Source organism: Rhinolophus sinicus, linkage group LG06 (genome assembly GCF_036562045.2).
Source record: "Rhinolophus sinicus isolate RSC01 linkage group LG06, ASM3656204v1, whole genome shotgun sequence".
Taxonomy (NCBI): Eukaryota; Metazoa; Chordata; class Mammalia; order Chiroptera; family Rhinolophidae; genus Rhinolophus; species Rhinolophus sinicus.
In genome coordinates this window covers 138,230,422-138,253,892 of record NC_133756.1, presented here as the reverse complement: position 1 = coordinate 138,253,892, position 23,471 = coordinate 138,230,422, and the positions used below count along the sequence as shown (strand labels likewise).

The 23,471-nt window shown below is 35.5% G+C and overlaps 1 protein-coding gene across 5 annotated transcripts in view; it reads right to left on the bottom strand.

Annotated features, from left to right (window-relative positions):
• ANO3 (anoctamin 3) overlaps positions 1–23,471 on the bottom strand; it is a 331,459-nt gene that overhangs the window by 104,251 nt on the left and 203,737 nt on the right. For all 5 annotated transcript variants that reach the window (XM_074336148.1, XM_074336149.1, XM_019749178.2 and 2 more), the window contains one exon: positions 4,071–4,229. In XM_074336148.1, the coding sequence (XP_074192249.1) occupies positions 4,071–4,229 (159 nt within the window). The remainder of the gene's footprint in view (positions 1–4,070; positions 4,230–23,471) is intronic.

The window sequence follows — 23,471 nt, the reverse complement described above, 5'->3', positions numbered from 1 at the left end:
AGAGTATTAAGAAATCCTGATTTGAAACCTTAGTGAATTAATATTTATGATATAATATTAGAATGCTTATTATAGAAACATTTTCACTTAAATTGCATTTGTCATAGCAAGTTGATTTTACACACTAACATTGGGATAATTAATCTAGCCCAATTAACTCATTAAAAAATCAATTCCATTAATTTTAGAAATAGAAACAAAAGTAAAGGCAATCCATTTGTAAAAATATCTTTGAACAAGTAAAAGAAATAACTGTAGATATTTAACTTTAAAATACTATTTATGAATCTTGATTTCCCTTGCTATTCTATGTACTGGATCTTCCCCTTCACCCTTACCCAAAGGCCTTTTAATTTCTTCTATCTCATCTGTCTTCTCTTTACTCAATCTTTCTCTCCCTTTCTCTGTTTGATTTTTGATTTTGTATATTTTTATACTTTTAATTTTTTACATTATGGGTTTTTCTTTCTGTAATGTGATAAATATGTTTTGTTTTGTTTTTAAACCCTAGAAGATTTAACTAAAATAGCAAGAGTGGTTATTTTTAGAAAATAGGACTATGAGGGATATGATTTTACTTCCTTTCTATATTTTAATTTTTTTCCTAGTGAGCATTGGTACTTTTATTGTTTCAATTGAAAAAAAAATCTTTAAACAAGCATTTAAAAATAGGAAAGTTATCAGGGATAAAGAAGGGCATTACATCATGATAAAGGGGTCAATTCTCCACGAAGACATAACAAACCTTAATGTGCATGTGCCTAATGACAGAATGTCAAACTCTGCGAGTCAAAAACTGATAGTACCACAAGGAGAAATAAATGAATCCACTGTCATAGTTTGAGACTTCCATACTTCCTCTTTCAGAAATAGACAAATTCAGTAAGCAGAAAACTAGTAAGGACATAGTTGAACTCAACAACACCATCAATCAACTGGATATAATTGACATTTATAGGTTACTTCATCCAACAACAGCAGAACACACATTTTTCTCAAATTCATATGGACTATTCACCAAGACAGACAATATTATGAGCCACAAAATGCACCATAGCAAATTTAAAATAATAGGAACCATACAATGTCTGCTCTCAGACCACAGTGGAATTAAACTACAAATCAGTAACAGAAAGATAACTGGAAAATCCCAAAATACATGGAGATTAAAGAACACACTTCCAAATAACACATGGGACAAAGAAAATTTCAAGAGCAAAGAGTATTTTGGATTAAATAAAAATGAAGACAATTTAGCAAAATTATAATATTCAAAATTTAAGGAGAGTTAAAGCAGTACTTAAAGGGAAATTTATAGCACAGAATACATATATTAGAAAAGAAAAAAAGATCTAAACCCATCAATATAGGTTTCCACTTAGAAAACTAGAAAAAGATGAGCACATTAAACTGAAAGTATGCAGAAGGAAAGAACAAGAATTATAGTATAAATCAATAACATTGAAAACAGGAAATCAATAGAAAATAAATTAATGAAAACAAAAGATGGTTCTTTGAAAAGATCAATAAATCAATAAGTCTGTAGCCAGGCTAAGTAAGAAAAATAGAGCGAGTACACAAATTACCAATACCAGAAATGAAAAAGGGGGCATCTCTATAGATCCCATGGAAATTAAAAGGTTAATGAAGGAGTATTATGAACAAACAACTCCCTGCAAAATGTGCTGAAAATCACACAAAAAGATGCACAACCTGAATAGGTATATATATATATAGTTTGAATCAATAATTAATAACCTTCTAAAACCAAAAGACAAGGCCCTGATGGTTACACTGATGATTTTCACCAAATGTTTAAGAAAGAAATTGTACCAATTCTCTACAGTCTCTTTCGAGGTATAGAAGCAGAGGGAATATTTACTTACTAATTCTTTGAGGTAAGGCTTATCCTAACATCAAAACCTGACAAAGATATTCAAGAAAATGAAAATACAGACCAGTATCTCTCATTAGTATAAATGCAGAAATCTTCAACAAAATATTAATAAATAGAATCCAACAATGTATAAAAATAATTATAAACCACAACCAACTGGGATTCATCCAGAATATGTAAGGTTGGTTCAACATTCAAAATCACCTGACATAATCCATTCCATCAATAGACTAAAAAGGAAAAATCATATGATCATAGTAATACTTAAAAGCACTTAACAAAATCCAACACTTGTTCATGATAAAAACTCTGAGTAAACTAGGAATAGAGGTGAACTTCCTCAACTTGATAGAGAATATTTATAAATAACCTACAGCTAACATCATACTTAATGGTGAGAAATTAGAATCTTTGTCACTATGATCAGGAACAAGGCAAGAATGTCCCGTCTCCACTCCTTTTCAATATTATATTGGAAGTACTAACTTATACAGTATGACACAAAAAAGATGTACATGGTATATAGATTGGTAAGGAAGAAATAACACTGTCTTTATTCTCAGATGATCTTATCATTATGTAGAAAATTCAAATGGCTTAAACGTGCATGCATTCATGCACACACACACACATTCCTGTAATAAGTAACTAATAAGTAATTATAGCAGGATTGCAAGATACAAGGTTAATATATAAAAGTCAATTGTTTTCCTATATACCAGCAATGCACGAGTGGAATTTGAAATTACAAATGCAATACCATTTAAGTTTTTCCTCCAAAGAACTAAACACTTAAGTATAAATCTAAGAAAATATATCCAAGATCGATATGAGGAAAACTACAAAACTCTGATGAACATCAAAGAAGATCTAAATAAATGGAGAGATATTCCATGTTCATTGGATAGGAGAGCTCAATATTATCAAGATGTTAACAACTTGAGCTACAGATTTAATACAAAGCTAATCAAAATTCCAACAAGTTATTTTGTGGATATTGGTAAATGGATTATAAAATTGATATGGAGAAGAAAAAGACTCAGAAAGTACAACACAATATTGAAGAACAACAAAGTTAAAGGACTGACACTATCTGATTCCAAGAGTTATTGTAAAGCTATAGTGGTGGTATTGGTGAACGAATATACTAGTTGGTCAATCGAACAAAATAGTGAGCTCAGAAACAGACCCACGTATATATCAACTTGACTTATAAAAGTCAACTGATCTTTCACAAGAGAACTGAGGTAATATAATGGAATAATATTCTGCACTAAAAAAAAACGTGCTATAAAGCCATGAAAAGACATGGAGGAACCTTAAATGCACATTGCTCAGTGAAAAATGCCAAGCTGAGAAGGTTACATACTCTATGGTTCCACTATATAATGTTTTGGAAAAGGCAAAACTATAGGAGACAGTAAAAAGTTTGGGATAGATGCATAGGTGGAGCACAGAGAATTTTTGCAGCAGTAAGATACTCTGTATGATATCACAATATGGATACGTGTTATTCTGCATCTGTTCAAACTCATAGACGGTACCTCACTAAGAAAGAGCATTAATGTAAACTATGGACTCTGAATGATAATAATATGTCAACGTAGGTTTAGCGATAGTAAGAAAGGTACCGCTCTGGTAGGAGATGTTGATAATGGGGGAGGCTATGCATGTGTGGGGGCAGGGGGTACACGGGAAATCTCTGTACCTTTATCTCAATTTTGCTGTGAAACTAAAACTGCTCTAAAGAAATAAAATAAAATAAAGTATTTTTTAAAAGCACAAAAGAAAACTCCCAGGAAAGAACACCACCCATAGTTCCAGTATTAAAACCTAGACTTTAACAATTTGGCAAACTATCTTCTTTCACCATTTTGTTTTTCTTTTCATAGGGGCTTTGTAGTTTACATAGGTATAAGCATTCTGTATTCAAGTTTTAAATTTGCAAAAATAGTTATGCCCTTTGAAAAAATATTTAAAATTACAGAAATACATAGAGTAAAAATGGAATATATATTTAAACAGAACTATACATATGCATTTCTTTTACATTTGGGAGAAAATAACTATACATTTTATAAAATTGTGTTACCTACTTTCCATACTGAAAATTAAGAGATCATATCTCTTCCAGCATCTTATATTGCATACTTAATATTATTAAAACACCTACCTCCTTTTCCAACATCAAGCCTTCTGCTCTGAGGTTCTTTTCAAATGTGTTTCTTTTGTCATACTGTATGTTTGACTTTCTATAAACCAGGATGTAATCAATCCGCTTTTTCCCATCTTTGAATAGAAGCCCACTGGATGCTATGTAATTCATGTCATTCTGCAAATAAAACAATGATTGTTAATGGTGTGGGTTAAACAAGCACATGCATTTTGGTTTCAGTCACTTCTGTTTGGATACCAGCAATTCAGTATCAAAACATGCTTTTAAAAAAAAATCTAATTATTAGATAGGAAAAGATGATTTTAAAAATTTAAAGTCTACTGTAGGAGACAAGCTAGGAAGTAATGTTCCAGGATTTGCAATCAGGCACTCTGATACCAGAACATGGGCTCTCTGATGCTGGCATAAAAAATGCACACGTTTTATTCAGTAAGGCCCTATAAAAATAATATCACATAAATACTAAGAAACAAAATAGCCTTAATTTCCTATATTAAATAATATTCAGACCAGACATTATTTTCCTAAATCTGCATCCAATGACACCAAACCAAAGAATAATTCCTGAGCTGCTTGTTCCAAGAAATATGTGCTCCCAGGATATAAGACTGTGATCCAACTAAAACAGGTCTGGATCACAAGACCATACCCTTGCTTTTCAAGATTGTACTAAGCCCTTCACCTTGCTGTGCCCACCCACCCAGGTATTTTTCACAGACTCTGTCCAATTTTTAACCAAATCCCTGCCTTTCAAGACTTACCTTAAAATCTCCCAGTCCACATCCTAAAATCCTTTGAACACTTCACCTTTATGAACAACTAGCAAGACTGCTTAGGTTGGTATCCTTACTTGCTGTAATTTTAATAAAATTAGTTTTATTGATCAACAGATTTTCCTGTTGGTCTTCTTAGAGGTGGCTTTCCCAGCATTTTGCCCAAGATCACTGAAGAACCAGGGCTTGAATCCAATTTTGACTCCAGGTCCATGTTCTCAGCTATTACATATATTGGTCTTGCTCCACATTTTCCTTCAAACTATTTGACCATCTCCACCAACCCTATTTCATTTTTTCCCATATAGGCATTTTTGAGATTCAGAAATTTCCCTAACATTTGAAGAGCTATCTGGTGATTTCAGACAAAGGCATCTCAGACTTCTTTGTAGGATCCTGCGTGGGACATGTATGCAGCTCAAGGTGAAAGAAGTGAGAAACAGGGTCATCTAGTGGCCAAGGAGTCATCCAGGGGAAGCAACGAAAAAGATCCCCCCGACACTGTCATCTCACAGGCACTGGTTAGGCTGCCTCAAGAACTCGGGCCTTTTAGAAACAGCAGGTTCAAGTGTGTGAATTCAGAGTAACAGAGACACCCAGGCTCAAGGACAAAAAGGCTGGTGTTGCACAGCCTTCCCTCAATGAATGAAAAAAAAAAAAAAAATAGCGATTTCTAGGATTATTTCATTGGGTAACACAAGGTGACAAGTAATCAACTCTAATGGATTAGCCAGTGGAAGTCTAATTAATGAGTGCCAGTAGCCACTAAGGGTCATATTATTTTGGTGAATTTACCACAGTTCTCAATAAGAAACATACCAAATGAGATCATGTGGTTACTCTCTAAGTGATAGCTAATTGATTATCGGTTAATCAGTTTTGAGTTAGTAAAAGGCAGTTTGATACATTGTTTATACTGAGATCTGAATCAGACAGACTAGACATGCAATTTAAACCCACTGTTCAGTCTCAATTCCTACAGCTATAAAGAGAATCGTAGTAAGATATGATTAATAAGATAATCATAAGATTAATCATATTAAATAAAGATAATCATAGCATCAACATTGTAAGATCGTTATGACTAAGTGAGATATTACACACAGAGCACTCCCAAAGTTGTCTGACTCACGTTAGAAGATCAAAAACATAATAGCTATTATCCTAAGAAAACAAAGTAAAAAAATGTACACCATGTGTTAATTCATGTTGGGATTTTTCTTGTTTTCTGATGACACAAATGACCGCTTTCACTTTTTGGAAAACTATCTTTCTCAGGACAAAGATGGATGGAAACAGAGATAAGTGATCTAAAGGATACTGGTGTGAGAATGGAATTAGAGCAAAGGAAGCAGGTACTCTTTACATGTACTTGGGAAACATGACTTACTATGAAATTAAAAGTGCAATAAATAAATTAATAACAAATTATTTTAATATAAATACCTAAATAGCTCCTATTTAAGTAAAGAAACAGAACTTCACCAACTGCTGCAGAAGCCCCCCCACCCATACCTAATATCCTCTCAATCACGATGCCCTCCACATCTGTCTCCCCAAGGTAATCATAATCCTATCATTTATGGCACTACTTTCTTTGTTTGATCACCAAAGGATATATCCTTAAACATTATATTTATTTCTGTCTGTTATCAAACTTTATGTGAATGTAAATATACAATGAATAGTCTTTTGTGCGTGGCTGCTTTCATGTAATATTATAGATGTGCAATCCATTCTTAACTTTCATATATTTGTAGTTCATTTTTTCACTGTTATATTATTATATGAATATAATAAAACTTACTTATGCTTTCTACTAATAAGGGCTATTTGGGCTATTTCCAGTCTTGGCTATCACAAATAAAGCTATAATAAACATTCATGTATGTATCTTGCGACACACATGTACATGCATTTCTATCAGGTATGGACCTAGGAGAAAAATTGCTGATTCATAGGAAATGCTTATTTTCAACTTTAGCAGTATGCCAGCCTTGACTTAGAGTAGAGCCCATTGTGTACAGAAGGACCCTGATGCAATTTCTGTTCTTATACGATGTCATGGAACATGGCTCTGTACAGATGGAACCTTCTTGATTACTGACTACTGGTCTACGCATTAAAAAATGACACCTTTTGTTATAGTATACAGCATGAAAGACTACACTCTTGCCAGCATGCATGGGTCTCAGTGCTGCCTGTATCTGCTCTCACACACGATGCTCTTTTTATCCAGATTCTGGTATTCAGAATGCAAACAATTATTGCCCTGTCCAATTACTAGGCATTTCTGTTTCTGTTTGGATTTAGAGAGAGAGAGAGGGGCACAGGTGAGGCAGGGCAGAGGCTGCAGGGCGTGACTCTGGGACACTCCTCTTAAGAAGGGCAGTGGATGCTCAGTTTCCTTGACTGTGTGGTGTTGAAGCCCAGTGATAAGAACAAACTACCGGCCAGATTAGTCCAACTCTCACAGTTTGGGTGGTCATCACGCTGATTTCTGGTAATGAGGCCAAGTGTCTGTGTTCCAGGCTTGTGTTTCTTAGTCCTATCCTCCCAAGTCTTCAAATAACTAAAATCTTTTTCATTAGTTTACAGTGTTGGTGTTTGTTTCTGTATCTTCTTCCCTCAGTCATTAAGGAAAAATTAGGAGATAGCAGCCTGGACGCTGTTAGTCTGAGGCCATGTTTTACTCAGAAGTTCAAGATGTACAGTCCTTAATTGGAGAAATATCTAAACAGCCCTGGTATGTGACTTGAATTTACTTTAGACTTAAAACCATTCCACAAAATATCTCTTGTTAGTGACCCTACCTATTATAGAGAAACAAAACAGCTTTTTAATTTTTTCCATTTCATACAAATGAGAAGAGTTTTGTCAAGAAAATCACATATTTTCAACAACAAAAATAATACCTATTAAAAACGAATTAACAGAAAACACATCATACACTGTGGTTCAGAAGAAATTCCACACACGGGTAGAAATTTAGTAAGTGCTGCTGAATTAAAATTCTGTTTTGTTTTTTTTCTGTCAGAGAAATTTTTCCTTTTAAAATAGTACATATAGGAAAAAAATATTTTAATTTCCTAAGTGTCCTGGGGAACAAAAAAAGCATATTAATACATATGTATTTTAATGTACCTAGCTTAACTTAAGATATGCCAGAAATGTAACTACTATGCAAATTTTCCTATGCATCTCATCCTTAATTATGAATCTTAGGAATCCAGCTGTGGGCTTTACTTGCTGATTAGAACCTGGCTAGAACATCCACGCTGCCTCTTAGTCTGCATGGTCTATAGAAATAGAAATCTTCTCTATAGCAGTTACTGTGGAGTTCTACTATCTGATGGCAGAATCTCCAGGCAGCTCCAATTATAATCTGCCAAAGAAAACTGCTATTTGAGAAAATAATTAGTAAAGTAATATTTAAAGAAATAATAATACTAACATAAGTTGAGCAGAAACCAACTACTCTTCAACACACTTTGCAAAGATTAACACATTTCATGCTCACAAAAACTGAGAGATGGGTACTATTTTTCCCATTTCACAGATGCTGAAATTGAGGCACACTTTAAAATAAATGGAACGGTCTTGACATTCTCTACATATTCAACTACTGATGAGATATAATGCCAAAGGGCGGCATGCTACTGATTAAAAATCATTACTGACCATGGAATTCAATCAATTGACAATAAGGTATTGACTTCATTTTGCCCCAGAGGCTGTTTATGATATCTTGGCAACAAGTCCTCCATAATGTGATGAATGTGATCGGCTTACTATTTAGCAAGCAATGTCACATTGACTTTGAAAAAATACCAACAAGTTTTAAGATTCACAGAGTAATAGTACATCACTGAAGGAAACCAAACAGCGCCTTGAGCCCGGAAGGATCCCAGTACACATGGAGCTTTGGGCATAGAAGAGAGAGAAGGTGCTGATTGTTCTTTCAGTGGCACAGCTGGGGCAACAAGATGGGCTGAATTCCAACATCAGACACAAAGCTTCTTCCCTGGTGGTAACCTAAGGGCAGCTTGTCCCATCTGGGATTCCCATAGGGATTCGCGTTATCTCCTCTTTACCTGACACTTAGTGGATGTCCTTGCTGTGTGGCTCTGTGTTATCCCCAGATTAAGAAATGAGGTTTTGAAGAAACAGAGCAGTGCCTATTCTCTCTCACTGCTTATATTTTTTGGGAATACAAGGAAAGATGCAAACCACTGCCCCTTACTGTGACCTAGAGGTAAGTGCAGATGGACCTCTCCTGCCCACGCGGTATGTAGTTGATGGGACAAAACTGTTTGCTCCACGTGGTAGCTTTAAAATGACATATATATACTGGGGGTGCCAACAAAATGTATACACATGACTTGTATTTATCTTTTGCAAATTGTATATGTTATTACAATTTTAATACAGTTTTTTCCTTTCTTAAAATGTGTGTATATTTTTTTGGCACCCTTGGACTCATCCTAGAAAAAGTGCTACATACCTCGTTGCTGAATATCACTACAGTCTCCTTTGACGTACTCCCCTTGGGAAGCTATGCACCGATGCCAGTGCCTAGTCCACCCTTCAAAGCGATTTTGGAACTCTTTTTCTGGAATGGTCATCAGAGCTGTTGTCCTATTACCCTTGATGTCCTGAATGTCATCAAAATGTCTTCCTTTTAATATTTCCTTTGTCTTCGGGTAAAGAAAGAAGTCATTGGGGGCCAGATCAGGTGAGTAGGGAGGTGTTCCAATACAGTTATTTGTTTGCTGGCTGAAAACTCCCTCACAGACAGTGCCCTGTGAGCTGGTGCATTGTTGTGATGCAAGAGCCATGAATTGTTGGCAAAAAGTTCAGGTATTCTAACTTTTTCATGCAGCCTTTTCAGCACTTCCAAATAGTAAACTTGGTTAACTGTTTGTCCAGTTGGTACAAATTCATAGTGAATAATCCCTCTAATATCAAACAACGTTTAGCAAGATCGTTGCAACAAGTTCATGAACTTCTCAGACCTTGTGTGTATGTGTGTGTGTGTGTATCAGAAACAAACACTAACAAAGCACCATAGACATTCCAGAACTTACGCCAATCTTGACGTACATCTAATTCTTGAGTTTTCCTCCCCCAGGAAGAAGACTTTTAGAGGAAGAGAGGCACTCGGGAATGGGTAGGACTTAAGATGCCTGTTCTCCCTATGCCTTGGTAACTTCACAGCGTTCACAGTTTCATGGTCTATTTTTAAATCATATTAAAATTTTAGAAGCTTTAAAAATGACTGAGTTGCCAAGTGAAAGAAGCCAGTCTGAACACCAGGAGGCAGGGATCACTTAGGCCATACTAGAGGCTGTCTGTCACAGGACGGTTTATGGATTAGATAAAAATTAAAGATTGGTTTAAAAGATTTAATGGTTGTTTAAAAAAGAAATCTTATGATATACTATATAAGGAAAGGAAGGCTTATGGTCTCATTTACCAAACTCCTCAGTAGAACAAGTAGGGGATAACTTCTCAATTTGGAAAGTATCACAACAGAGGAAATAAATAAAATAAAAACAAAGAAAAGAAAATGAAATGAAGGAAATGAAAGGATCCAGGTTTTACACATGGTTCTATCCCTGCTGATGTGTTTTTAGACAACTGCTCTTCCTCCCTGCTGCTCAATCCCCCTACCATGAATCAAAGTGTGGGTGCTATGACAAGTGAGGGCACTTGTAACTCTGACATTCCATATTGCTCGTCTTTCTCCCATTGTTTCTGCAAGAGGCTGTTTTCTAAGATTTCTCAAAACTTTCAGCTAACTCTGGCTAGAGTCTTTATTTCTATAAAGAATGATACTCACATATCTGGCAGATGAATTCACTCTACAAAGTGCTCCAAAGGTCGTTTCAGGAAAAACAGTAAATGACAATTGAGATGCTTTACTTCTACCTGAGTAAGCACTTCTAACATCATGAAGAAGAAAATAGGAGACAGAGGTTTCTCTTATTCCAAAATGAAAAGCAATTTCTGATCTAATTCAATGTTATCAAATTTCACAAATCAACTGGCGTACAAAGCACATGCTTTGGGACGTGGTACTCCTTTTTTGACCATGAAATAAAGTCTAATGGGGACATGCAGAGATGTAAAATCTTCCTAGTTCCTAGTAACATTTAGCATCAAGTTTCAGAAATATGGCATTAAAAAAAAAAAAAAAAAAAAGCAGAGCTATGATTCCAGTAATATGGCAAACCACATAATTTCAAAACCCTCATGCAATAAAACACATAGAAATAATTGAAAAAATAAACATACATATTTTGAAATTCATAAAGGAATTAGCAGGAAAGTATGTAAAACTCTAGCTTCCAGGTAGAAAAAAGAGGTAGAAAACCATAAAGCATGCAGGCAAGTTGATAGTGTGGCTGCTCTGGGTAGCATCTAAAAATCAGTAACAATGATATTAGTGAAAACAAACATTCATAAATTTAAACACAGAACTTCTAAATAACTAATAATGTAAAGAAATAAAATTAAATGAAAACTAGAAAGTATTGAAAGTTGAAAATATGGTCTCTTTATTATATTACGCTTATTCAGGCGAACAGGATAGCCACATGGAAAAAAACAGTTTGACTCCTTTAGACCTTATTCAACCATCAGTTCTAGTCCAGAAATAAACCCATACACTTATGGCCAATTCACTTGCAACTAGAGTGCTAAGGAAATTAAATAGGAAAAAAAAAAGGTCTTTTCAACAAAATAGTGCAGAACTGTGCGTCTACATGCAAAAGAAGTTGGACTCTTACTTAAACCATACACAAAAATTTGCTCAAAATGGAGCACCAAACTAAATGAAATAAAAAAAATCTATAAAATTATTAGACTAAAACATATGAGTAACTATTTGGGACCCTGGTTTAGGTAATGATTATAGATACAACACCAAGAGCACAAGTAATAAAAACAACAACAGGAAAAAAATCAGATAATTAGGACTATATACAAATTAAATATGTTTGTGTTGCAAAATATACTATCAACAAAGTGAAAAGCAAACCACAGAATAGGAAAAAAAATCTGAAAACCACATATCTCAAAAGGCACTATATCCACAATATATATAATAAATAATAATAAAAGCATAAATAACCCAATTAATAATAGGTAAAGGATTTGAACAGAGATTTCTCCAAAAAGACATGAAAATGGTCAAAAAGCACGCTGAACATTTCTCAACATAATGCAAATCATTAGGGAAATCCAAGTCAAAACCGTGGTGAGATACCATTTCTCACCTGTTATGATGGCTATAATCAAAAAGACAAAAACTAAGCTAGCATTAGGAAGGATGTGAAGAAATTGGAACCCTTATACATTGCTACTGGGGATGTAAAATGGTGCAGAAGCTCTGGAAAAGTTTGGGGATTACTCGTAATGTTAAACATAGAGTTACCACATTATCAATTTAACCCAGGAGAAAACACACATCCACACAAAAAGTTGTAAAGGAACATTCATAATAGCATTATTTATAAAACTGAAAAAGAGGAAAAAAAGCAGTTTCTACCATATGACTACATAAATAAAATGTATATCCACACAATAGAATATTCTTTTGCATTACAAAAGAATTAAATATTGACACACAGGTACTACAATGTAGATGAACCGGGGCTGGAGGAGGAGTGGGTAAAATGGAACTTAACAGATAATGGGGACAAGGTTTCTTTTTGGGGAGGCAAAATGTTTTAAATTATATTGTGGTGATGGTTGCACAACCTGATGAATATATTAAAAAATCAAATTGCATATTTCAAATAGGCGATGGATTGTATGGTATGTGAATTTAATTGCAATAACACTCTAAAAATCAATAAAATATGAATTATTTATGTGAAACGCACAAAATATTGCTTCTAGAAGCTACTATCGGAACTCAAAGTAGGTAAATAGTTCTCAAGCAGAACACAAAAGAAAAAGATGGATAAATTTGCCTAAAATACATGTAAAAGCATCTGTTAATCACAGGAAGACTCATTTCAAATCTCAGATTCATCTATGAAACTGATATAACTTAAATGAAGATCTCAACAGAGTTTTATGTGTATGTATGCAACTTAACAAGCTAATTCTAATACTTATATGAGAGATAAAAGTGTTTTTAATAGGAAAGTTTTGAGAAAGAACTAGATAAGTGGGCTTATCCTTAAAATACCAGTTATAATTCTGTAGTAATTAAGGCAGCATACTATTCATGTAGGAATAGACAATATAAGAAACAGAATAGAGATCCCAGAAAAAGGACATACATACATGTGACTGAGGTGAAATTACAAATTCATGTGCTCTTCATGGATAGGATGGACTGTTCAACTAGTGGTACTAAGGAAACCAGTTACTTTCATGCAAAAAAAAAAAAAAAAAAGATACAATACACAAAAAAGAAAAAGAATGAAAGAAAAATATGAAAAGAATAACATTTTAAACATTTAGAACAAAGTACAGGAGGATGTTTTTATGATTTTGGTAGAAAAGTAGTTTTGTTTATATGTTTGTTCTTAACATGAAAAAAAAAAAAAAAAGCACCAGCACCAGTAATAAAGGTAACGTTGTGATAAATCCACTAAGATCAAATAAAACTTCTGTACATTAGAAGATACAAAGAATGTGAAAGGTAAGCTTTAACAGTAAGATACTTTTCATAAAAAACAACTAATAAAGGATTATTCTCCAGAATATATGAGAATAAGTAACTCCTCTTAATGAATAGGCAAATAATCCAATAGCAAAAAAAAAAGTGATTATATCAATAGACCTTTAACAAAAGAAAAAACAAAACAAAACATTGTTGCATTACCTGGAACAGAAGAGGACTGGAAACAAATAAAACTTCCCATCAGCCAGAAAGTGAATAAATAGATTGTGGTGATACATTTAATGCTAGTTGTTTTGTAGTCATACAACGGAATATGATGTATCTGTTTAAGTAGCCATTAAAGAGTTGTTTAACTTTTAAAAAAGTAATATAAAATATATTACAAATTCTTCATAGTTCAAAAACCTGTAAAATAATGTTCCATATTGTTTGAAGGGTATATCATAGGTAGTAAAAGTATAAAAATATGCATAAAAAAACTAAGCAGCAAAATCAGAATAGTGGTTAATTCTGTTGAGACAAACTGAGGGAAAGGATCAGGGAGTGTTATGTAGGAATCTTCAATTTTGTCTGTGATAATTTATTCTGAAACGAACATGGCAAGCAATTCGGATCCAGTAAAGTTCAGAGCTGGATACTGCTTGTTATAGCCATATATAGTCTAATAATAGTTTTCAATATACCCCAAATATTCATGATAGCAATAACATTGCTAACAATAAGAACAATCACAATAATATCAGCATTGCTGTTCACCTTTTAAATGAACAATCTGGGATTAGCAATTAAAATCTTATAATTTAAGCCTCGGATTCCTCACCTGTATAATGAGGACAATAACAACTTTGCAGGACTATTTTAAGAATTAAATGAGTTAAACAGTGAAACGTAAAATGGTATATACACACATTAGTTATTGCAGTCAAAGACCTTTAAACAGTAAAACTCCAATTTTCATCGTGGTCACTGAACAGTGTACTCCCTTTAGTCAACTATACTTGTACTTAAATCGTAATTTTAGAAAATGAAATATGGTAAATCAAGCTTATCAGAGCTATTAAATTGGACACATTAGATCATGGGTGATTCAGACAGGATCCCATGAGGTCCAAGGAGCATCATTAGGAATCATGATCACCTCAGAGCTCACATGCTGAACAGATGTGAACAGTCAGGTTCCACGTCTGAGACAACTTTCCACATAAACTCCTCTTAAACCCAGACTGAAGCTATTCTGCATTTTTGTCGGTGTTCATTGGAAATACCAAGAAAATATACTTAAGAATTTACTGAAAGTTTGAGAATGAAATTTTTAGACTAAAAGATCAAATTTTAAATGCAAAACAAAATCAAACGCCATTTTTATTGTAAAGGAGTTTGAGAAAATGAATTTCAGAAGGAGTTTGAAAAAAATCAGTTAACACTGCTTGAATACTACATCCATTACTAGTAACACCAACATGATTACTTGTCACATGGATGCCTGAATGCCACACTCTCTTTTACACAGCTCTCAAAACAAAACAAAAGAGTGTTTATAATGAAGAAGCACCTGATGATTTCCAACATGTGCTTAGGAAACTAACTTAAATTATTGGTAATCTTACAAGTCCAATGAATACATTCCTAAAAAATACTACACTATTTATAGATATTCGGATCAATCTGTCCCATGAAAACAAGCAAAAATCATGCAAGGCAAAATCTTAAAATGTATCAAGGAATTTACAAGATAATGAGGGCTTGAGAGGTGAAGTCCAGGATGCAGCAGAAATCAGAAATGGAGAGGTCAGCTGCATACCTGCTCACAGGTCGCTTTTACCCCGAGAACATTTGCAGGATCTATATTAACTTTTGTATTAACACTCTTCTGTGTGCTGGGCGACAAGCACACAATGGGGAATGAGCCAGATGGCTCAGTCTGCCCAAGATATTTTTAGAACACCTCAGTAGTTAGTGTACTTGAAATATTAAGATGCTCCCTTCTTTTGGCTCTAGATTCCTAGCAGATGAAAGGCAGGCAGATGCCTGCAAAGAAGGGGACTCTTAATACAGAGAGGTCAAATTCTACAAGGGCAGGTTGAATTCATCTGCACTTCTGCAAATGCGAAACAAAAATGTTAAGTCAAAATACAGAACGGGGAAAAATATCTCTGCAACACGGGAATGGCCCAGGACATTACCCTGGTCAAAGGCTACTGTTTCACTTGCATATTTAACTGGAAACAGCAGACTTTCCCATCAGGGTATCAAAGTTTCTGGCACGGAATAACTGCTCAGTATTGTCATCAGTGTCCTTGACGACACGAGGAAATTAGGATACTCCCATATGCTCCAAGGCAGAGGATTCTAAACTACTAGGTGTGTATCCTTAATCACATACTCTCAGAAAGCAGAGAATAAAATCTGCCATAACCTTCACAACAAGATGGATTTGATCTGATGAGAAATGCATTGGCTCCTGTGGAAAAGATGAGCACTAGGCGGTGCTCCCTACTGTGTTTCCCCGAAAATAAGGCCTAGCCGGACCATCAGCTCTAATGTGTCTTTTGGAGCAAAAATTAATATCAGACCCGGTATTATATTATATTATACTATATTACACCTGGTACTATACTATATATGATATGATATGATATGATATGATATGATATGATATGATATGATATGATATGATATGATATGATATATGATATGATATGATATGATATGATATATTATAAGACCTGGTCTTATAGTAAACTAAGACTGGGTCTTATATTAATTTTTACTCCGAGGGACACATTACAGCTGATGGTCTGGCTAGGTCTTATTTTTGGGGAAACACGGTACATTTGCAGAAAATTATTTATCGTGACCCAGCAGTGTCATGTTCCTCTTTCCTCTTCTCTAAAAAGCTCTATCAATAAGTCAAGAATCTCTTGAGACCCAGCAAGAGGAAGAACAACTATTTTTGCTAAATTCATAAAGCAGATGACCTTTGTCACACTGGCTACAAACAATCTACTCATAGTAAACATATATTAGGTCTTGTTGGAAACTTTGGAAAGTTGGCATTGAAAATATACCCTCCAATATTAATGTCTATTTTATCACAAGCTTCGTTCTTTCCAATACTAGAATAACTCTTGCTGTTAAAAGTCTGACATTTTATAAACAGCTAGAAAGATGAACTCTCTGAGGTCCCCTTGGGTATCATTTAAGATTATGCCCCTGGCTATTTGTACTTGTATAGGCTTCTCCAGTGTTGGTAGTTTAGTTTCTAACTTGTACAAGGATAAGTCAAGACAAAACCAGTGGTTTTTAATCCTTCTTTGGTAATAGGCAATATCCCGAGAAAAAAACAAGCACATAGTTACACATTCATATAATTACGCACACGATTTCAGAGCATTCCTGGACCCCCTGGACCTCATGTGAGAGCGCCATAGCGCTCCCTGGACACCAGGCTAAGAACCTCTGAATCAGGCAGTCTTCAGACCCTCCTGTTGTAAGAACACCTGCCTCTGTAAACTAGGCTCCCCTTGGCAAGCCTTAGCAGAAAGGGGTTGAATCTCTTACAACAGATCCTCCAAATGCTTTGGAAATCCCACAGCTACACTAACAGTAGAGCCATTTGAATTTATAAGAAAAAGGGACATTAGCGAAGTACCCAACAGTTCCTTTTCACCTACTAATCTTTCCTTTTTGGAGACTGAACAACCAACACAAGCACTTCGTGTTTGAAACCGAGGTGAGTGGAGCAGTCATATTTCTCTAATTGTGTGAGGGGAGATAACATTGTAGTTGGGCTACCAACGATGAAGACCCACCTCTACTTCTTATCACAAATACCATGCACAGACCCTTAACTAATGTTTAAACATCTTCATTTAGCAAATGGTGATAATAAGTCCTATTTAGTTCCCTGAAAAATTGTGAAGATGGCGCCTGATGTCTTAAAATATCTAGCATGAATGCCAGACTTTTTAGGTGCTAGATAAACGATAACTGCCATCTGGAAAGTGATGAGACAAGGTACAAATGGCATTGTTTCCCAAACTTGAATATAGTGTATATTTTGCGATAGCTAACTGCTGAGTATTTTTTCTTTAGATTACACTTTCTTAAAAAAAAAAAAAAAAAAGCCTTTGCCAAAATAATGTTAACCTAAAAATAAGAAGTTTAGTGTGCTTGTTATGTTTTTCTAACACACATTCAAGTAAGGTCATGTTAATTAATAATTTTTAAATTATAAGTTTTAAGACTTTGCGGCTTAAAAATTATTTTGAAAACTATGCTTTGGCAAACATGGAGCCATAACAAGCCACTAACCTTTAGTTTAAATTAAACCTAATCTGGGTTTATTTTTCTCCTTGGCCAAGAGCAAGACTTGAGACAAGCTGATTGGCATTTTGATGTTGGAAAGGGAAGAAGGAAATGCCCTACGGAGGCCAGGTGGCAGTGCCTTGGGCATCTGACCTTAAGCCAGTGAGTTATATTCCCTCAGGGTTGTGATCAAGGAAGGCAGAGGAAAGGGGGACAGGACAAAGATGCAGACCTTTTAAAGACGGATGTTAGTGATCTCAGGTCCAGAGGTGGACTGGCTTGTGTCATTTTTAGCATGTAAAAGCTGCATGTTTATTTAACGACAGCTCTGTTTTAAAGCCAGCTAAAAGTAATAGATAATTCATCAGTTAAAGTAGAAATAAAAACACAAGGCAGGCTTGGTCAGGACGTTAGCTTGAAAGGCAGAAAAACTGGCTCGCTGCTGCTGATTTACTGATGCAAATCTTTTATAAAGCACCCCTGTTTAAAAGCTAAACACACCCTTGTAATTTTGTGAAGTGTTTGGAAGACCATAACTGTGGCTTATCTTTTAGCCAATATTGTTCCTGGAGCTGCCCAGAGCAATCCTTACCCAGCATGCTCCTGTATGGACAACAAAAAAATATGTCAATAAACAAGGATGGAAACAAATCACATCTCATGAAAGCCAGATTATTAAAACTCAGTCAGGCCGGCCTGGTGGCTCAGGCGGTTGGAGCTCCATGCTCCTAACTCCGAAGGCTGCCAGTTCGATTCCCACATGGGCCAGTGGACTCTCAACCACAAGATTGCAGGTTTGACTCCTCTGACTCCCACAAGGGATGGTGGGCTGCACCCCCTACAACTAACATTGAACACAGCACCTTGAGCTGAGCTGCCGCCTAGCTCCCAGATGGCTCAGTTGGTTGGAGCACGTCCTCTCAACCACAAGGTTGCTGGTTCGACTCCCACAAGGGATGGTGGGCTGCACCCTCTGCAACTAACAATGGCAACTGGACCTGGAGCTGAGCTGCACCCTCCACTACTAAGACTGAAAGGACAACAACTTGAAGCTGAACAGCACCCTCCACCACTAAGATTGCAAGGACAACAACTTGACTTGGAAAGAAGTCCTGGAAGTACACACTGTTCCCCAATAAAGTCCTGTTCCCCTCCCCCAATAAAATAAAATAAAAAACTCAATGGTGCAACTTTCATTAACCTAAAACACACACACACACACACACACACACACACACACACACACACACACCCCTAAGGCACTTAGCAACTACTTTGAGGTACATGCTGGAAAAACAAAGGCATTTATCATTCAACAGATCTCTTTTTTGTGCCTACTATGCCCCAGATACTTGTTCAAGTGATTGGGGATAGAGGGGTGAACGGCAATTGGAAAAATAAAATGTGTACTAAACTGAAGTCCTGTATGCTTCACTTTGAATAAACACGTTTATTTAGCACCTATTATGTGCTGCAAATTATGCCTGTTTCTTTACTTCCATTCTCTCTTTTCATCATATGGGAGTCAGTGCAGCCTAGAATTAAATGTTCATTTTTTGGAGGTAGAAAAATCTGGATTTGAATTCTGGACTTGCCTGTTAACTAGTTACCTGGACCTGGATTTTACTACTCTCTGTGCTCATTGGTTTCCTCATTCACAAAATAAAATAAAAATATTCCCTACAGTATAGAATTAAGCACTCCTTAACAAGTATTGATTTAGTGTTCTTCTGTCCTGGTTACTATTTTAGGAATGAGAGAACAGTGCACGTGACACACATAGCCTTACAGTCCAGCCATGGGCATAAGTAAGTGGATTTATCTAAAGTGATCAGGGGACAGGGAAGGCAGCGAACTTACTGTTGTAATTATCCCATGATGATACTTTGAGTGGGGAACAGGATGAGGAATACATACGTATAAAGGAGGAGTATTTTAATACAACAAGGAGGCAGGTTTTAAATGACAAATGACTGTCAGGCAAATAACAAGCATTTTTAATTACACGTATAAAGAGATAACTACTGACCAGAAGGTAATATAGGAAGTTATCACACAAGATGGGACTGACCAAAGGTAGCTTAACTGAAAAAATAGATTCTACTAATCAGATAACATATAAGTAGAATGACTGTGTAAGTTCAGGGACATGCCAAAAAAAAAAAATAAATAAAAAAGCCAAAAAACTATAAATATATAAACTAGAAGAAAATAATACAGATCATATGGTATCATAACCATTGAGGCAGAAACATCTATGAACACTCACTCTAGAAGTGACACAGGGGAGTGGAGAAAGAGTCGAAGGTACACACATCTCAGCTCCCTAACCCATTCCTGAAACGCTAAAGCTTGGTCTCATTCTAATGCTTCGAGGAGACCCCAATTTTATCAAACACCATTTTAATCCTAGATAACTAAGTCATTCCTAGGTCACGGCACATGGCTCATGGCTCATAATCGACATATTTGTTCTTATCCATATTGGAATGAGAAACTGGAAAACAGAGAAGCCCTTGTCCTTTTTAGGACTGATTTAAAGGTGCCATTCTTTGGCTTTAGAACTTATAAATGATATTTAGAGAAAATATTAAACTGTACTTATGAACAAATTAAATATCCTTAGCATAAGGTATCAGTTAATAAAAAATGTACAGACGGTTGAATGTTTTGTTTTGAACTTTTATATTATTTTTTGTTTTTAAGAAAACTTTAGAAAATTATAAACTGCAGAGGGGGGCTGCCCTAAGTCTAGTGCTGTTTGGTAGAAGATGGACACGGAAATGGAGACGGGGACTAGGTAGGAAGAATGGATTAAAATTCACCTGTTTTCCATCTGGGTGTGGAGAGGATGTGGATGAGCTGGGTCAAAAAAGCAGAATTTCTTATGATTATCTTTCCATAACCAAAAGCAAAAATAAAGTGGTGAGGGAGAACAAGAAACACAGCTGGTTCCTTATTCTGGGACTTTGTGGGGCCGCCTGGCAATGAAGCATTCTGACACCCTGCTTCCCTTTTCTGAATACCCATCTTTAAACTGAGATCTTTCCCTAGTTGCCAACTTGCACGTGCTCACAAGAACCGATTTGTAAAATTTCAGAAATTTTGGTCACACTGGTAGCTTAAATAGGCCAAGAGGAGTATTTACATCACGGAAATCAGCAAATGCTTTTTTTTTTTTTGCTGAGCCGTTTTACCACCACCTACTTATACATGACAATTCCATGAAGATAGAGACCATATCTTTGTCGTTTACAACTGTTTATGTGTTGCACAGTCTAGTGTCTGATATATGGTGTGTGTATAAGTTCGATCAGATAGGAGGGTTAGCAAATACAGTCAATAATTCATTCCCAAAACTTATATATGATCCTTAAAATTATAGCGATTCAGACTCCCCCAAATCCCCAATTGGCTAGTGTCTCTCTTTCACCATTTCCATAATTCCTTTATGATAAAGAGGTGATGCACAGGAATAAATTACATATAAGGGAGAAAGCAGAAAAAAACATGAATTTCATAATAGTCTCTGGGAACTCGGTCCATTCCAAGGCAGGGCATCTGACTGGAGCTGCTCACTGCAGATGAGTTTACACAGGATAAATAATCTGCTTTCCAAGCAGAGTTTTGGGGAGCTAGAGTTTTGAAGTTTTTTAACCTCCCACTATTAGGAACCACCATGGCGTAGGAATAAAGGGAATTAAGAATACAGTGGTTTTTGGGATAAAAGATTGTTATGACTGATTTTTTTAGAGACTTTGGAAGCCAAACAGTTGTAAGTAACCAAAGAGTCCTTACAAATAAGGTTGCAGTGTGGGAACTGCATCAAGTGATGATGGACTAGGAGCACATAGCATTCGAGATAATTCTGAATAAACAGTTCAACATATATTTAGACATATTTAGATAATGCTATTTTTTCCCCACTAAAAGCCATCCCTGCTGTCTGCCGGTTTTGACCCAGTACCACTTTAAGACCCTATCAAACAAAGATGACAGATTCCAAGGTCTAATTTCATCAAGAGTAGTAGCTTCTCTAATCTTGCCCATATTGCAGGATCCCTTTCTTTTTGGGATGGCTGCTTAAATGTTCATTAAAGAAAAACATTTTACTTAAGTGTCAAAAATGCCAGTAGCCTCTGCTAAACTTTAACACCTCATGTCAGAATGAGAAATCCGTTGAAGGCAGTACCCTGCATAGCTTCTTGTTACCAAAAGAAGAATGGCTTACCTAAGAAAGACTGAGATGAAACATTACATCTATAAACACATAGACATTTTGAGCACTCTGGCAAGCATTTACAGTTTTTGAAAATATTGCTTTCCAATGCAGTGACATCACCAAGAAAAAACATAAACATAGTTACAATGTAAGTCCAAAGGCCTCTATTTAGGAATCCTAAAAATATTCTTTTCTAGTCACTTAATCCCTCTTGTAATTTTTTTAATGAATAAATCTCCTAAAGAATATTTGCTTTATTGATGAATACATGTCTTTTAAAAAGATGTTAACTGTATTTTTAGACAATACAATGGAATAAACATAAATAGAACTCCATATGCATATATGAACTCTCCTTATATACCGATACGAAAACATCTGAAGTCAGATAATTTCTCAGTAGCGAGTTTTCCTAGATACACGTATGACATATCTATGTTCAACTTACTTCTCAGTGCCGTGGTTGCTGCCCATACGAGCACATGATCTAATCCAGATGCGAAACTTCTGCTTATGCTGCTCCTCCTATTCCAATCCTTCCTCTGCTCTTAACAATAGCATTTTTCAACTCCCTATTTATTGTTCCCAATTCTGCTTTTGATTTTCAAATAACGCGTGATCAATACAAAATAAAGAGAAAGTGAAAGTATTTTTAAAGATAACAACTCAAAGACAATTGCTGTTACAAGTTCAGAGTTTTCTCTCATTCTCTCCTCTCTCTCCCAACAATATAGATGCACATATATGTGTTTGTGTGTATACATATTACATATGATATATAATATTCAATACATAATGCAGACACACACACAGAATTTTATATATACTGTTATAAAATCTCTTCTTATTCAACTGTATATCACGGGTATCTATTATCAATCAGGACTCTTTCAGTTCCAAATGACAGAAATCCAATGCAAGCCAGACAACCATGACTTCCCCCAACTCCAAAGCTTTTTCTGTTCATACAGTAAAAATTATTCAGCTCTCTACCACTAAAAAGCCCAGGAGTAGAGCTAGTTAGCTTCAAGCATATTATTCAAATGCAGTTGTCAGGATTCTCACAATCTCCACAATTATATTTACTCTCTCCATATCTTAATTCTGTTTTTGTTTGCTCTTTTGTTTGTTTTTCTGTTTGTCTCATTACTTCCTTCTAAAAACATGTTTATTTCCTGTATTTGGGGAAGGAGCATCTTTCCCTATAGTTCTGGGAGAACATCCCAGAGAGAATTCAGCTTGGGGAACTTATCCATCACTGTATTTGTTATTATAGCTAACCGGATAGAGAATTCTATAGGCTACATTAGGGTAGGGAAAGAGGGTCACTCCCATATGAACAGCAAAGGAAGTGATGTTTGGATAAAACAATAGGAAAAGTCCATTATACATCTCTACATCAATACCTAAAGGGTTATTCAATTTCATCTGAGTTAGCCAGAAAGCAAAGGCTG